Below are 13,934 nucleotides of genomic sequence, written 5' to 3' on the forward strand. Positions count from 1 at the left end.
TATATATATATATATTATTTTGTTCTGAGAAAAGAATAGACAAATCTAATCAGTCAAACATTTAAATTTGCATTTCTATTTAAATTGCAAGTAAATGATTGCCTGGTTTTAAAGTGCCATTCTACAAACTGGTATGTGCATCGTGTATGAACAAATCTTTGGATATTTTAACAGATCACGTATCGTATGGGATAGTGTACTCAGGAATTTGAGATCGAATGACATTGGTCACCAGCTTCCTAACCATTTTATTTATGGCTTATGAATGTTGCATATTCTGTGAATGGAACAACTATTTATTTCTGTAGTTATACAGATGGATATACATATTGACAGGCAGACACATAGGGGTCATAAAAATAATTTGCACAGCTGTTCATCTAGCGATGGCATGAACATTCTCTCTGTGTTAACCAGCTGTTGTAAGAATAGGGGAAAATCATATGTTCTCAGGGTATTTTCTCTTTTGGTCCAATGTTCTTGAGAATATAAATAACATTATTCAGTTGCTCTTACTTGCAGATGAAATGAGCAATAGTATATTATGAATAGTCCACAAACTGGTGATGATGACTAAAAAAAAAAAATGATGATAGAAAAAAAATGTAATCTAGTCATGTTTCTAATAATTAGAATAATACTTATAATACTAATAATACTTAGTCAGTATTTTTTTATAAATAGACCCTGGAGTGTAGAGAGTGTTCTGGCAGTTGGCATATTGAGTACTCTATACTGGGTACAGCTACTATTTAACGGAGAAGTATTGGGAGACTAAACTGTTCTCTTCCCAATAGTTTGAGCTTTTGGGTTTTGAGCCGGCATGTGACACTGCGGCTATCATACACTGGCTCTATAGCTCGAGATCACAAACCGCTGATTGCTTAGCTCACAGTCTTCTCCCTGCAGAGAGAAGTGTCTGTTAGTCACCCCTTTCCTGCAAGGATTCCCCCGTCTCCACTCTGTTCCTCCAGAGAGCTTATTGGTGGAGAGATGGACCGGGGGGGCTGGGGATTGCACAGCTGCCTCTGGCTCTATCTAGAGAGGCAGAGCCAGCTGTCAATATTGTCGGGATATTTCCTGGCAGCTCTGCTCTGTCATCAAATAGCAGGCAGTAGCTCACTAAATGCTGACATTGGGTCATAGTAAGACATTTGTAAATGTATCTTTTGACCCAAAAGAGAACTAAAGAAAAAAAAAGTTTGCCTATAGTTTTTCTTTTAAGGGAATTCAAAATCAAAGATAGAGGTGTACTCTTGTCAAGCTTAAGCCAAAGCAATGTGCACTATTTTTGTCAACATTTCATTGTGTATGAAAATGTTTCACATAATTCTCAATTTTGTTGTCTTAATTTTTTTTATGATATTATATGTGGATATATATATATATTAGACGTTGCTGTTCTGTCGCTAATGATCATTAAAATACAGTATGTGTGATATTGATTAGCTAGAAGTTGCCGGGGCTAGAAGAAAGCAGCACCTCTCATCCTTGCAGTACTATTGTGCATTAAACGCCCTCCAGTACAGAAAGAGGACAGCAATGCTGGATCCTATTCTGGGCTACACACAAGGACAGGTACATTTTATGTCGGTTAACATGTCAATTTGCATTGAACAATTGCCAATATTGTATTCCACAAACCGATGTTGCAAGGTAGCACTAAGGACGCTGCATATTTTTGGACACCCTCTTTTTGCTATTTATTCTAGACAAGACACACAGTTTAGATGATATCTAAAATTTGCTTCAAGCAACTTTGACAGCTTAAGCATTTACACAAGCAGATTTTCAGAACAGCTGTACGGGCAGAATTAACTTCATAGGAGCACCATGTGATGTGGCAAGCATCGCCAAACACCAAGTCCTAAAAGGACAGCAAGGGTTCTTGACATAATGCTGTGAATGGGGAGAATCAAGGTCCAGTGCTGAGGCTGCTAACTTGTTACAAAACACCAGCATTTGAGGGCTCACTCCAGTCACCCAAAGGTAACAGCCAATCTGGATTACCCAGATGTGTCCCCATGGCAACTTAATGCTGACCTTGGGGCACCAGGAACTGGGAACACTACCCTATACATAATAATATGCCTGTATCATATGACATCTTCCAGACCTTAACTGCATACACTAGACCCGCTGCTAACATCAGCAACATAAACCTTGCCCTCGGTGCTTGGCCACAGAAAACTGGTAACAAGATAAACACCAGGAGAGACTTCCCTGACCAGACTGCTTGCATGTTGGCACAGTAAATGGCCATTCCAGACCCTACACGCTCTAAAACAAGCTCCAGCACCCCCACACGTGCCCAGGCAGGCTATATATATGCTAGAATAAAGTGGCTCATTAGACAAATCTATTTCATGGTTTTCATTTTATTTTCATAATATATAAAGTTAACCCTGGAAATAATATTAAAAAAAAAAAATACCCAACTTTGTTAGATGGGTATTGCTTATGTAATAACAATTTTATTATGAGTTCCCTGCATCCACTAAGAATACATAAATGTGAAATATAATGATTTTTGTCAGTTTATATATATATATAATTTGTTTTAAAGTTTGCACATTTAATAAGCTTGATAGAAATGTAAACCGCTTTAATTGTTTTCATTATATGCATAAAAGCATAGTTTTACAAATAAACATTTAGCACTTGGGGGTCTGTTTATTAAGAATTTTCATAGCTTATTCGTCCAACAAAACTGCAGGTACATTCGTTCTGTTCGAGTTAACCAGCTGTTGTGAGAATGGGGCAAAAATGAATGTCCTTAGTGTAATTTCTCTTCTGGTTGAAGATCCTTCAGTAGGTTCATTCATAGAGAGTAGAGTGAATGGGGAAAAATGCGGCCACTAGACGGAGTTGAAGGTCATAGGAATAAATACTTTATGTAACAATATACAATGGTTCAATTCTAAAGAGTGCTGGAGTGAATGAGCATATAATTGTAACCATTGCTACTACGGGTTCTCCGGTGTTCTCTTGGATTGTAATATTGTATTTCATTACTAACATGTTTTTCTTATGATCCTCATCCCCATCTAGTGGCTATAATGCAGTATTTTTCCCAATTTACTCTTTATGAATGAACCTGTTGAAGGACATTCGACTAGAAGGGAAAATACACTAAGAACATTTGAATTTGCCCCATTCTCACAACAGCAGGTTGACTTGCACATAACAAATGTACCTGCTGTATAGCTGTAAATCTTTTTTTATAAATAGACCCTATAGTGTACACATAGACACTACCCAGACCCAAAGCCTACATTTTCTTACCCTTACACTTTGGAGGTTACTAAATAGCTATATGGTTTAGATGTTTTTTTTTTTTTTTTTTTAAAATCGGAGCGGGGAGAGGGGAATCCCCTCATAGTTCTCCTTTTAAGGCAAACAAAAAACAAAACATGAGGCACAGTCATGTTCTGCCACCAGTCAGAATTGGTCTTATATAAAGCTAAATTCACTACAGAGCCGAAAGCTGACATCTTATTGGTTGGCCTGAGTTGCTGTATACCTTTCTGTTATGCTATGAAATAAAGGCCTGGATGCCACTTATAACATGCATGGGAAATATTTAATCATTGTACTCTATGATGAGCAATGAACACATGGTTTTCTGCAGTTGGGGCATTGTTGTGCCAACTCTTCTTGTAGGTGGTAACCTAAAGGCAGACAGTTCTGCATTATTTTAGATTCAACATTCTGAAACTAGAATTTGAATGCTGCAGAGTTAAAGCAGAATTCTTTACTGAATTTACTACACACTGTCAGCGCATGTCCTTTTTCCAGGCTGAAGGACATCCAGAATCATCTTGGCTTTTCCTCCCCAGCCCTACTGTTCCCACCCCACCCCTATCATTCATTGAATTTCAGTTCTTTTAATAATGGAGGCTCAGCATCACATGTGGGCGTTACTTAGGGTGGTCTGCTTGCAAATGCAATCTGTCTATGAATGCCCACACCTCTAGACTGACATCTACCCATCAAGGCATTTTGATAATGGCATAACTCCTCCCAGGAGCCAACCCACTGTTTGCATCAGGGCTGAGGGCTCTTAGGCCTCATCCACAAGTGCTGCAAGCACTATTTTGTTCAGACTGGACCGCAGTCATAACGTGCTTTGCGTTCCCATGTGACTAATCGCATTGCGGCCAGAGGGCGTGGCTACGATGCCATTCAGTTCAATGGACCCCTCCTGCTCCACAACATACTGAGCCGGCCGCAATGTGATGCAGTGCGTTCTGGCCAGAATCGGGCTGGAACGCACTGTCTGTCGTGACTGAGGCCTTAAGAGCAGTACTGAGGCAAGGTGCTGTGACATTTTCATGAAGCTATGTACAGCACCTAGCTGGCCCCTCCTACCATCCATGATCTCCCTGCATTGCATGCACAGTGACCCAGTGACTAAACAGGTTTTACAGGGTTAACAATGTAATTGGCCTTCTGATGTGGGGCAGGCCAATGAAGGCAGATTCAATTTCAGCATTAACGTTTCATAAAAGAATTTGTCATTCGTTAAAAGTTAATTTATGATATATGTGACATGTCATTTCAGAATACAAGGAGAACTTGAGACAGAAGCAGAGGCCATGAGGATTTCTCAACAAGAACTTCTGTCTGGTAGTGATGCCATGTATACTCCAGATTATGATGTTGTCAACCCTATCGTCAACCGAAACCTGATTCAGAAGGCTGGTTATCTCAACTTGAGGAGGTATAATGCTGTTTTCATTGGAGAAAGTAAACTAAAGCCATTCAGTAATATAGTGTTCATTCATCAATTCATAGTACAAAACAATAAATGTGCTAGGCTGTGCTATACCAACTTATTCAAATATTATGGAGTCCTGGACATCTAAAATTACTTTGGTATTATACGTTCATTGCTTAAAAAAAACAGTAAGGTCCTGCTGTAGTGTTTTCTGGGCTGTGCTATTGGAGACAGCCAGGGCACAGGATACATGCTTGCTGCATCAAGCTGTATATTAAACATCTAAGAATAACCAAATGGCTCCAACCCCACCCTCAACTAACACGTTTAAACAATAATAAAGATAATTGCCAAGATATAGTTCTGGAATTCCATTTTGCTGGAATTACTTTGGAATTGGCTGAAAATAGTGACCCCCATAGACTTCTATTCCCGTGACTAATTCCATTAAAAATAGCGGGGACTAGAAGTTAAAGCCCATCTCCGGCAATCTGAATACTACCCTTGCAGTGGGTTTACCCCCACAATGCATTGATTAAGGGTTCATGTATGCCTAGGGAACAGGAAAAAGCTGTTTTACTTACCCGATTCACGCTCCTGAGGACTCCCTCTGGCCTGCTAGTCCGGTCCCCGCAGTCTTTTCCTCCCTTCGCTCCAGCTGTCTAAGGAACACTGATGTCATCATGTCTAATGCAGGTTCCTTGTTCACTGGTTTATAGGTCACTATATTGTCATTTTTTGTATAGGAATAGCATCATCCTTTGTCACCCAAGAGGAACAGATACAAAACGCTTTTTCACAAATATAATCAAGGAATCCAAATCTGATTTAGCTGCTACGCACCACCCATATATGTACTGTTGAAATTATTTTGATCCAAGTACATCTTGTTTGGGCATATCTGATGTATGTTTCTGTCAGCACCTTACAGCTTAAGTAACTAGTGTGCCTTTTTGCAGGAAAACAGTACCAGTTCCTTTTGTTAGGATGCATCAACCTGATCTGTTACTTCTTTTTGACATGTCTGCATGTCATAATCTGCTAATATTCCTGAAATGGCAATGATATGTTTTATTTTGTCAAATGCTTTAGTCTGTGCAGGGTTTTTCTTTTCCATTTATAAAAGGCTTGGTAATAAAAGAAACAAACAACTATAATCCATACATATAATGACAATGAATACAATGTATGACAATGTATTTGTCAAATTATCAGTCTGTTAGAAATGGGGAAAGAACAGCTGAATATCAAACAAGAGATTTATCAGAGAATTAAGAAGATATAATCATGCAGCTTATGATAGAAATGTACAAAAAGGTATCAATTAGGTTAGGTTTCTCTGTTATTGTGGTGGTCCAGAGGGCATGAGCCAAGTATACACCTTCATGTAATTGGTCCATAAGGTCCCTTAGGGTGGCCATTGATGTGGTATGACGGGCTGGGTTTGGAATATGTGAATGGCAGGAGTCCTAAGGGAGGAAAGGTTAAGAAGGGGGAGTTGTGGGTGGTGCGGGAGGTAAGGAGGAAAAGAGAAAAAAGGGAAAGAAAGACAAAAAAAGGAGGCTGGTGAGGGATGGGTGGCAGCTTGGTCATTGCGAAAAGAGGTAGTCCAGCTATACCTCCTGGAATTGTCACAGTGGTAGGCTAGAAAGAAAGTATTAAGTTAATCAGGAAGAATCTCAGCATCATTGTTGAAATTCGACAGCAGGGTTGGTCTTTATCCAGGTGCAGGCTAGGGCATTATTCATTTTGGCATCTCCAGCAAAGGTTGTCACACGACGGAAAGAGTTTATGCAGGAGATATGGGACCTTGTACCACCTAGCATAAATAACTCTAGAAAGTAATACAACACATCGAGACGTTGACTAAATTATGCCAAACCACTGGTCATTTCTACAACATTATCTAGATAGTTTTTCAGGTGGTATGAATTTGAGACTGCGGCAATTTTATCCAGATCCTGAGATCCAACATAAGATAAAATGGGAGGAGTGTATTGTGGAGCCACATGGTGTTCTCCGCTGTGTTTTATTTAAACAAAGATTAGTTTCTGATCAAATGTACAGTTAGTAGTGAAAAATAATTCTAATTGACACAGTTGTAATTGATGAAAGGATGGTTATAGTCTTTTAGACTTTTAGATGGCTATTCCCTTATCCTAGTCCTATTTATTTGGTGTACATTTCACTTGCAAAATAATAACGGTTTTTGAACCTTCCAGTAAAACAGGCCTGGTCACCACAACATGGGACAGACTATATTTCTTCACACAAGGTGGAAACCTAATGTGTCAGCACAGAGGCGAGGTGGCTGGGGGCCTAATTCAAGACTTGGACAATTGTTCTGTCATGGCAGTGGACTGTGAGGATAGGAGATACTGCTTCCAGATCACTTCCCCAAGTGGCAAAACGTGAGTAATTGAAATGTGTATTTAATTTGAGTACACGGAGATAGCTGTGTAAAGTAATCTCCTTTGATGTTGTAAAATGGATTTCACAGGTCTGATTTGGCAGTAGATAGTAAATATGAAGTTGTGGCTGTACAAAGACATACCAGAGATATCTGATGCCCACGATATCTATTCTGTTGCCAGCCCCCACTTTCTAGAATGCCCCCCCCCCGTCATTAAGTTTGGCGTGTGTAACTGACCAGCCAGATACATTTTGGGAGAGTGTTTGCAACTATTTGCCTTCTTATATACAGCAGTAGATTCAGGGGACAGAAGGGAGGCAGAAAGGTAAGGCAAAACTCTTGGTGACCCTTGCTCTGCTAGCCCCCTTCCGAGAGAGTAGTCATTTACAAGCTAAGAAACCTATCCCAGTCGCCATTGTTAAAATGCTGACAAGCCAACACCACCGTTTCTCCACCCTTCCTCTATTTATGAAAGCTTGGCCAAGCTGGGCTTACACATTAACAGAACGGTCAAAGAGGGCAGAAATTACATTCTATCAATGAACAAATTTTTGTCTTTAAAACTTCTAAATGCAGGCACAGAACGACAGTATAGTTACTTGTGACATCACAACCTTTTTCCTTCCTCATCTTCCCTGGCTATGTGGGTGGGAAGATGGTGGCACTGCAATTATTATGCCCCATCTCTCCTTGGCTCACAATGAACTATATATCCTATCACACATTGATGATGGTTTTCTGTGTGGGGGGCGTTACATGTGCAGGACTGTGGGCAGGGGGAGCAATCCTGTCCACTGTCGCTGCCCCGAAAACCTGCAAACTATCCATCTGCAATCTGTTTGTAACACCCACTGTTCCCTTGAAATTGTGTGCAAACTCCCAATTAAACTATACAGGGGCGGTGAGGGGACTGGTCACCCTGATGAAAAGCGAGAAGTGTGTCTAGCTCCCCGGGACAGAAAATTGGAGATAGTGAGCCTCTGAAAAGTGATTTTGAAGAATTATTTGACAACACAGATGCTCCTGTAAGGTAAATGGGGCTTAGATTACTACTCTGTACACACGTAGCTACCAGACTAGTGAAGAAAGATTTTACCCGGAGTGAGGCCTTAACCCTTTTGGTACCACATATGTAAGTACTACCTCTGTGTCAGCAGGGAGCTGTAATCACACTCTTGCCTGTTTTAGCTGACTATTGGCTTCCATGTAGAAGTGATTTAGGCAGCTGTGCTCACTTCTACACCCCGTGCTGATCTCCTCCCTGCTGAAAGAACCAGGAAGCGATAACAATTTTGTCACTTCTGGGTTCTGAGATGTCACTCTGTGCTTGTTAAGCTTCAATGGGCTGCAAAGTTGACATTAGGGGCCAATACACCCATAATTTCTCCTTAAAATTACATGCACGTACATATGGAAATACTTGCGTTGGGTATTGCACACTCCAGAGTGAGAGTAACAATTTTAGGACCATTATACATGGTTAACTCTGGGCACATGCAATTTTGAGGCTTGACGTGTTTGGTATCTACTTAATTGGCAGAACCTCCTCAGTTATATTTTACCAAAGAAATGGGTATTCTATTGTGTTTTTGTGTGCACTAAAATGAAGTTGAATGCTTTTTTGGGGGGGTTTCATATACTGTTGCACTAATACTGTGTGGCATAAAAAAAAATGCAACCGCCACCTTTTTTTTTTTTTTTTTTTAGGGGATTAATCAATTTCAAGTTTAAAATGTACATTTTATCACATTTTCAGCTCTTTTAGTTTTAGATGGATTAGGGAAGGGCTAAGTGAAGCCAGGAAAGGCCCCTGGTTTTTTTTTATGTTCCTTTTGAGACAGGAACTTTCACTTCCTGTCTCAAAGATACAACAAGAAATCTCTGGTAAATGGGGGGAATTGTTCACTTTGGCAGTTGTCAGTAGTCACCATTAAGGTGCCCATACACCTTACAATTATAGTTCAATTTCTTTCGTCCCGCCATCGAACCCCCATTCGATTTCTGCTTGAATACCCCATCATGCACAGACCAATGTAGAGTTCGAATTTCATCAATCAACACAACAGATTTTTGATTGCGCAGGTGCAGTGTTTATGTTGTGATTTTCTTTTTTTCCGTACGAAAATGCCACTAATCCATTGCATTTCGTTGGATTCGAAAAAAGTTTTCCATCCTGACCAATCGTGTAAATTCGTCCAGTTGTACAGTAATTGGGATCATTCACTTCCCATCAACTGGTCGATTATCCGATCGCGTTAGTTTTTCGAAAGATAAAGATTGTCACCATTTAGAATTGGTGCCTGTTACCTCTTTTTCTGGTGAAAAAAAAAATGACATTTGAATTTTTTATCATTTCATTAGGATTTGCTTGCTGCCCAAATTTCTCTTTTGTCCCATTCAGGCAAGCCATTTATAAGTACGTCAATAGCTCCTTATAAACGTATGAATGAAAGGTACAGAATTTGTGCTTACGCATGCATGTAGGTAGAAAGCTAGGTAATATCTCTAATACCCTTACTGTTAATCGTGATGAAGAGAAAGCATATAGTGGGTAAGGCACTAGATTCTGTATGGTGGGCCGCTGTGGCTGTACTTCAATTACTTGATTTTGAAGCATCCTGTGTCCTTTTTGGGGAGTGGGCACATTTTTCCATCAACTGGGAAGAAGAAAATAGTCACTGTCTGCCAAAATGAGATTATTTTGAATTGTGGTGTCCACTTTTCACTGAAAGTTTGTGGTAACTAAAGATGTGTTCCGAATGTGTAGGCTGTTTATGAAAGCCTATCGATGTCCCAAAAATTGGAAAATGTTGTGTAACCTGTATAGATTGGCAGTTCTTTTAAGCTATGTGCCCATTTAATAGAGCGCTTGCACCTGTACCTAACAAAGACAAAAATATGTCTGTTTCTGGGGGTTTTTAAATTTCCTGAGTGATATTGCATGTGTAAAAGTACATGGGTATGGTCATTAGGTAACTTGCCTGCTTGATAAGGTGCTGGTGGAAGCAGCAATTCCCTAGTGTGCAGGGATTCTAGGAAAGTTTGGTTTGAGTGTCTAGAATTATTATGTGAGACACAAGTTGGGGTGTGACTGGTTTGCATCACAGCCTTCTCGCACAGGTGTGCTTTTTAACAAATATCTATGTTCTGTGTTACTTTTCTAGGAGCATCATCCTCCAAGCAGAAGGAAAAAGAGAATATGAAGAGGTAACTAACTACCTGCCATTCTCTGTCATTTTCTGTCCACCCCCTTCCCTTTCATTTACAAAAATATATTTTGTTTGATTTAATCATGGCAATGCAAAAAGCGCAGTAACTGATAGCGTTACTTTCTATTAATTGGAGTCATGGGGCAAGGCCTTGAACATGTGGCCTTCGATTGTATAAGAGCAGTGTGTATAGCAAGCATCTACAAAGCATATGCAAATATGTCATCCAGCTTCAAGCAGCTTTGTTGAAGCCTTTAAAGCAAACTGGAGCTCACGTTTGGTGCAAACAGAGATCTTGATAAAAGTGTTGACTGTCACACTAAATAAGCTACTAGGCAGGTTTATTAGGTTTGGGCACTGCTTGAAATGTGTTGAAATCCTGCTGAAGCCTGCCAGTAGCTTGATTACAGTAAGCACTGCCGTTTTGATCTATGTTTAACTTCACCTTTTTAGGACCGAAGTGCCATGTAAAGAGTTTAACAAAGCTGCTTGAAACTCTTGCTGAAAGCTTTGCAAACACTTTGTAAAAGCTTGCTGTACACCTCGGTCTTTCACATACTGAAGTCTGCATGTACAAGGCCTTTTAAAGATAATTTATCATTGCTTATTGTAGTCTAATACACTTTGAACATCATTACTTCTTTCAGTAAGGCTTTGTGTGGTCATTTACCTATGTGCTTTCTACTATGGACAGACAAATTCATTAGTATATATAGTTGGTAAACATTATAAACTTTGTTTTTCCTACCAATATAATTATTTTTCAAATTGTTGTCATTTTATTTTCTATATGTCCCCCTTTTTTGCCTCTAGTATCACACCATTTCTTTCTTACTCAGCTGTCACTGAGCACATATATTCTTTGCAGTTCGAAAGTGTACGTCCTAGGACTTACAGTGAATTTGTGTTGTGGGTAAACTGCAGGCAATTCATGAGGGCTGTGCATATGTTCTCATGCATTCTAGGTTGCTCCAGCCTTATCATTTTTTCCACACTCCTAGCAAGTCCTCTCCTGTGTTGAAACTGAATTCCCTGCAAACTTTCATCTCCACAATATAACCCTTTGAAGCTACAGCAGCTGTCTTGGGCCCACCTTCATCATTTCTCAATCACTTCTTCTCCCATACTGTTGTTTGCCACCCTCTCTCAGCTATTCGCTTTCTCTGCCATCAATCATTTTGTTCCTGGGCTTTATGTGGAAGAACACATTCCCAGCATCCCTTTAAATGTGCCTGCAACCAAACAGCAGACTGCACAGATAAAGTCTGGAACACCTCGTGGCCAGCAGGGAGAAGCCAACACACCTAAAGGGATCCCAGGAATGCGTTGTTTTAAAAATAGTTTTGGAAAAGATCCGAGGCAGAATGCTGTGATGTTTATGGGAGCTGCTGTCCTATCCCACCAAACTTGGAGCAAAGAGCAGCAGACAGGCCAAATGATGACATAATAGTCAGTGAATATTATTATTCAGCGAATATGCTATAAGAGTTGTTGGAAACTGAAAACATGCAATTGTAGTTGTTGGGGACTGAGAACATGCCATAGTAGTTTTTGGAGACTGTGAACATGCTACAAGAGTTGTTGAGGCTCAGAACATACCATTGTAGTTGATGGAGACTGTGAACATGACACACTAGTTGTTGGAGACTGTGAACATGCTACAAGAGTTGTTGAGGCTGAGAACATGCCATTGTAGTTCTTGGAGACTGTGAACATGCTATAGGAGGAGTTGGAGGCTGAGAACATGCTTCAGGAGACATAGACAAGTGACACATTACATGAGACTGCTATAGATCACTGCTATTACATAGCAGTAGGAAAACCCAAATTACTGCATGCAAGAGCAACGAGGGCTGCACAAAAAGTGCCAAAGGGCAGCATGTGGCCCCTGGGTCATAGGTTGGCACCAGAGATTTAGAGAGTTGATAGACCATCTGTTAAAATGTTACATTGTGTTTTCTCTCTTTTCATTTCTCCTCAGTGGATTTCTGCTATCAATAACATTTCAAGACAAATCTACCTGACAGATAATCCAGAGGTAATTTATTAATACGTTATTATCCTGGTAGTGTTTTTAATTTGTCCTAATGGTCTGACTGTCCTCAATTTCTTCTATTAGGCTGTAGCTATTAGGTTAAACCAGACGGCTCAGGAGGCAGTGACCCCCATCACCAGCTTTGACAGAAGAGTTGAAAATACACAGAACAGGTAAAAGCCCTCATATTGACTTATTTGTTACATTCCATTATTTATTTTTAGATATAAATAGTAATGCATTTTTCTTATTTTTAGTTTTGGACTGAGTGGGGAATGTTTTTTTGTGGTCTGTGTCCTCATTGGGGAGAGTTCCCCTTATACCTGTTGGGATAGAAAGCAAAGGGTAATCTCTGCAGAGGGGATGCAGACTGTTGCACAACAGTTTTTCTGTAAAATGGGGAATAATTAGATCCTCTGTCAGGTTTTTATTACTGTCCGTGACTTTATGTCCTATTGACGATTGTTCTTTACATTTCTTGTCCTGCTGTCATGGGCTGTCAGAAGAACAGAATATGGGGTAATATCTCCCCAATGGGATCTTGGACAGCAATAAAAATTCAACAAAAGTATTTACCTTTTTTCAAGTTTATCCAAAACTTAAAACAAAATATTGGCTGGAGCTGGTCTTTAATATATGTGATGATGACTTGTGCTTGTACATTTTAACTGTACAGTGAGAGCATAAGACCGACTGTACAACAAAATGAGCCTACCAACCACGTGACTGAAGATGCCACAGAGGAACTACAGCCAGAGCAGTTAATAGTCCCGGGCACACCAATTCAGTTTGACATTGTCCTGCCAGCCACTGAATTCCAGGACCAAAACAGAGGAAACAGGTATGAATTGTCACAGTCATGACTTCACATTTTAATTGCTTGATGAGATCTATGACTTTAGATAGGAACTTTACTCCGTCTATATTCAGAAGTGAAAACTCCTGCTTCATGTCACTGGATTCTTTGCTGTTCAGTTTTATTTTTTAGCCTTACGGTGGGTGGACAAGCCTAGAGCAGGCTTCAAGAAAGTGGAGTGTTTAAACTAGGCAATACACTGTTTCCATATTTACAGATTCAGGTCAATACAGAAAATTAGCAATACTATCAGTAATAGGGATTTAGAAAGCGGGACAGAAAGGTGAATGCCAGAATAAATATCAGAGACACACTGCAGGTTTATAATAAACAAAAATTTCTCTCCCGTTCATTGAAGGACACAGGTAACAGATCGTAGATCCTGAATGGTAGGGTAATATCGCCACCTGCAGGAGAAGGACGTGAGGCACAAAACTAAAGACCAATTACAGCCTAGGGGCGGCCCCTGCCGGTGGCCAAACCCCCCACCTGCTGACAAGTCTCCAGTTTTTTTGCCTAGCGTCAGGAGTAAGGAGCTAAAAAATTTTCTCTGGAGAATTTTTTTCCTTTCTTCCGTTTGACTTGATTTTTCTTCTAGCAAGTGTCCCCAGGGTGACAGGCTGGATGACTGTAGATCCTTGTAGTCTCCCCTGGGTGACCGACGAGCGCATGCAGACTCTGCTACGGTGGGTCGGCTGCGA

General features: G+C 40.2%; 1 protein-coding gene across 1 annotated transcript in view; it reads left to right on the forward strand.

Annotated features, from left to right (window-relative positions):
* The window catches only part of APPL2 (adaptor protein, phosphotyrosine interacting with PH domain and leucine zipper 2), a 49,911-nt gene that overhangs the window by 22,880 nt on the left and 13,097 nt on the right, over positions 1 to 13,934 (forward strand). Inside the window, exons 8-14 of the mRNA XM_018553873.1 lie at positions 1,450 to 1,589; positions 4,565 to 4,723; positions 6,943 to 7,131; positions 10,298 to 10,340; positions 12,324 to 12,380; positions 12,462 to 12,550; positions 13,054 to 13,218. Coding sequence (XP_018409375.1) covers positions 1,450 to 1,589; positions 4,565 to 4,723; positions 6,943 to 7,131; positions 10,298 to 10,340; positions 12,324 to 12,380; positions 12,462 to 12,550; positions 13,054 to 13,218 — 842 coding nt within the window. The remainder of the gene's footprint in view (positions 1 to 1,449; positions 1,590 to 4,564; positions 4,724 to 6,942; positions 7,132 to 10,297; positions 10,341 to 12,323; positions 12,381 to 12,461; positions 12,551 to 13,053; positions 13,219 to 13,934) is intronic.

The sequence above is a fragment of the Nanorana parkeri genome, unplaced genomic scaffold (genome assembly GCF_000935625.1).
Source record: "Nanorana parkeri isolate BGI_ZX_2015 unplaced genomic scaffold, ASM93562v1 scaffold132, whole genome shotgun sequence".
NCBI classification, from domain to species: Eukaryota; Metazoa; Chordata; class Amphibia; order Anura; family Dicroglossidae; genus Nanorana; species Nanorana parkeri.